Below are 2,500 nucleotides of genomic sequence, written 5' to 3'. Positions count from 1 at the left end.
CTGTCTGTAACCTTGATCAACATCCGCTCCTTCATACCAGTGTTCCATCTAAAGGGAGAAGTCCTGACAGAAGGAAAAGAAGAAGATTTCATTAGGAGCCAGTGAAAAAGATGATACTTTTTATTTTCTCACGATAATCAGCATCTTTGGAGAATGATCTCCGTCCTTCGAATGAATGATTTAATAAGAGGACAAATCACCAATTAAAGCTGGAAAAAAATGAATTTAATGGATATATGCTCTGTAGAGACAATACTGTATTTATGTGACACTATGGTCTAAAACTAGAGGATCGACCTAACAAATCCATCAACACTGATGGAAACAAAGAGCTCAGATAAAGCATTGCATTCTGGATAATGTAGTCCTGCTCCACCAATCATCACATCATAAACATGGTCGTGACCTGCCGGGGCATCAAACAACAAAATAACAATAAAATAGCTCCTGAAAAGCCTTCCCTTCTTTTTAAAATGCATCTGTGTGTTTTAATCATTGACAAATGTGAGAAAGGGAAAAACACAGCTTCATTCATTCCTTCATGTTCACTCATTCATTCCTAAAAGTGTGTGGTCTCATAATTTACTTGTTTATCAAACACAAGGAGGAGGAACTTGAAGAAGGGTGAAGGACAGAGGAAAAAGAGGCAAATGGAGCAAGGAGAGAAGCGTGACATCGATTGCAGCACTGGACCCCATCCAAACACTCCACACATCAGTGGCCAGGGCCAGCGCTCAATGGGACCACTGTCGGCGCTGTTTGTGAACTGGCAGATGCTCCGAGACGAGTGTGTGAAAGAGGAGAAAACAAAGCGGGTGGGATTAAGCATTAGGAGGGTCCTGGCGTTTACCGCAGCTTCCTCCCAACTCTGTCCCACTTTCGTCCTTCGGTCCATTCACCTCCGTGCTAAATAGCATGTCTTTCTTCACTGCCCATTCTCCCTCCTCCTCAACTGTTGCTCACCTTTTCCCTGTTCTGCATTTGCGCACCCTCATTGCTATTTTTATGTTTCTAAGATCCCCACAAGCCTGCTTTGTTTTTCTACTCTGCAAATTGTGCAGAATCCTGAAATTCACATTAAAAAACTGTATAATGGCACCCCTCATCCATGCGAGTTTTTTAAGTTACCGAATGGCTTTAATCACTTCCTTTATTCGATGCATGAATATCCCCACACACACGGGCGATGTGTGTGTAGATGTCACCGGAGGGACCGCCTATAACAGCATGAACTGTGGTTTTAAATCGGTCAGCAACACATGGGTTTGGTGCACCTGAGTCCTTGAAAGGGCCAAATACATTTGGGATCATACAGTCTTAAGTGGGCAGAGTGCACGCTGGCAGCTGAACCCCTTCCCACTCAGCAACAGAGCTGATCTCAGAGGGATGAATCCTCCTTCCAGGACCAGGGGGAGCAGGTGTGTCCACACCACAAACTCCACAACAGGGTTTTCCTTACATGAATCTGCTTCACTCAGCGGAACGTTGGCTCTTCATACGCACAACAGTCTCCAACTACTGAGTCCACAAACACGCTACCACAGTAGGGCAGGTCCCGGGATCACGTAAGGCACTCAACACAGAGGTGATGTTGTTCATGGACTAACTGTATAGAGAGCAGTCAGCCGTCTTTTATAGATTCTTTACATTTTCTTTTTTTTTCATTGGCAATTTTTTAAATCGTTTTCATTTCTTCTATTTTCTTGGCTAGCTATTCCTGCGCTAAATCAATGTCTATGTAGATTCTAGTCCAACCTCGCAGCCAGTCAGAACATTTATTTAATTTCACTCAAAAACAGCCAAGAATTCCAAACCGCAGCATATAATAATCAGATTATATCAAATGGCTTTACAAATCCTCTATGTGTGTGTGTGTGTGTGTGTGTGTGTGTGTGTGAGTCCTACTGCTGCTGGGAAACCAAATTGGATAAAATGAGGAAGCCAGTAAGAGGGAAGGAGAGAGAAGACAGACCTTAAACAGCAAGAGAGATCAAATGTGGATGGGAGGTTAATTTTTAAGCTCGATTTTTCATTTTATAGAAGAGATGAGATAAATGTATTTCTGTAACATTTGTCTAATCAGATTTTTACGTCTTTACTCGTTCACACTCATTCGTGAACTCGTGGCAGAGACGACCTCAGTGTGTCACCTGATCATCCTTTGACGTGTAGACCAGATAGATCGAACCAACAACTCTACCGCGCGGTTCGGAAATGTCCACGACACCTGTCTGATAAACCAGTGGAGCCTGGTCAAGTCAGCAATCAGAAAACGGAGATGTGGGCCCACCTGTCTGCCTCCTCTCTGTTGGACTGTTTTTCAGAAAGTTCCTGATCAAGAGAAGATGAGGTGCTTCCCTCTCGACTGACCCCACTGTTACGTCCCGGGCTGTTGTCAGCCGATGCTCTGCTCCCTCCTGCTCCCCCTGCAGCTCGGGCGTTAGAGGTATCGGCGTGTTGTTTCAGGGTCTGCAGCTTAGCCAGGGGGATGATGTCACAG

The 2,500-nt window shown here is 44.5% G+C and overlaps 1 protein-coding gene across 2 annotated transcripts in view; it reads right to left on the bottom strand.

The window, feature by feature from the left end:
• Positions 1-2,500, bottom strand: part of arhgap39 (Rho GTPase activating protein 39) — a 21,796-nt gene that overhangs the window by 14,142 nt on the left and 5,154 nt on the right. For both annotated transcript variants that reach the window (XM_057039433.1, XM_057039435.1), the window contains exons 2-3: positions 2,291-2,500; positions 1-63 (exon numbers count right to left, since the gene is read on the bottom strand). The exon at positions 1-63 is cut by the window's left edge; the exon at positions 2,291-2,500 is cut by the window's right edge and continues 210 nt beyond it. In XM_057039433.1, coding sequence (XP_056895413.1) covers positions 1-63; positions 2,291-2,500 — 273 coding nt within the window. The remainder of the gene's footprint in view (positions 64-2,290) is intronic.

This window comes from Takifugu flavidus, chromosome 7 (genome assembly GCF_003711565.1).
Source record: "Takifugu flavidus isolate HTHZ2018 chromosome 7, ASM371156v2, whole genome shotgun sequence".
Taxonomy (NCBI): Eukaryota; Metazoa; Chordata; class Actinopteri; order Tetraodontiformes; family Tetraodontidae; genus Takifugu; species Takifugu flavidus.
The sequence above is the reverse complement of the archived record's forward strand: the minus strand, read 5'-3'. Positions and strand labels throughout refer to the sequence as shown.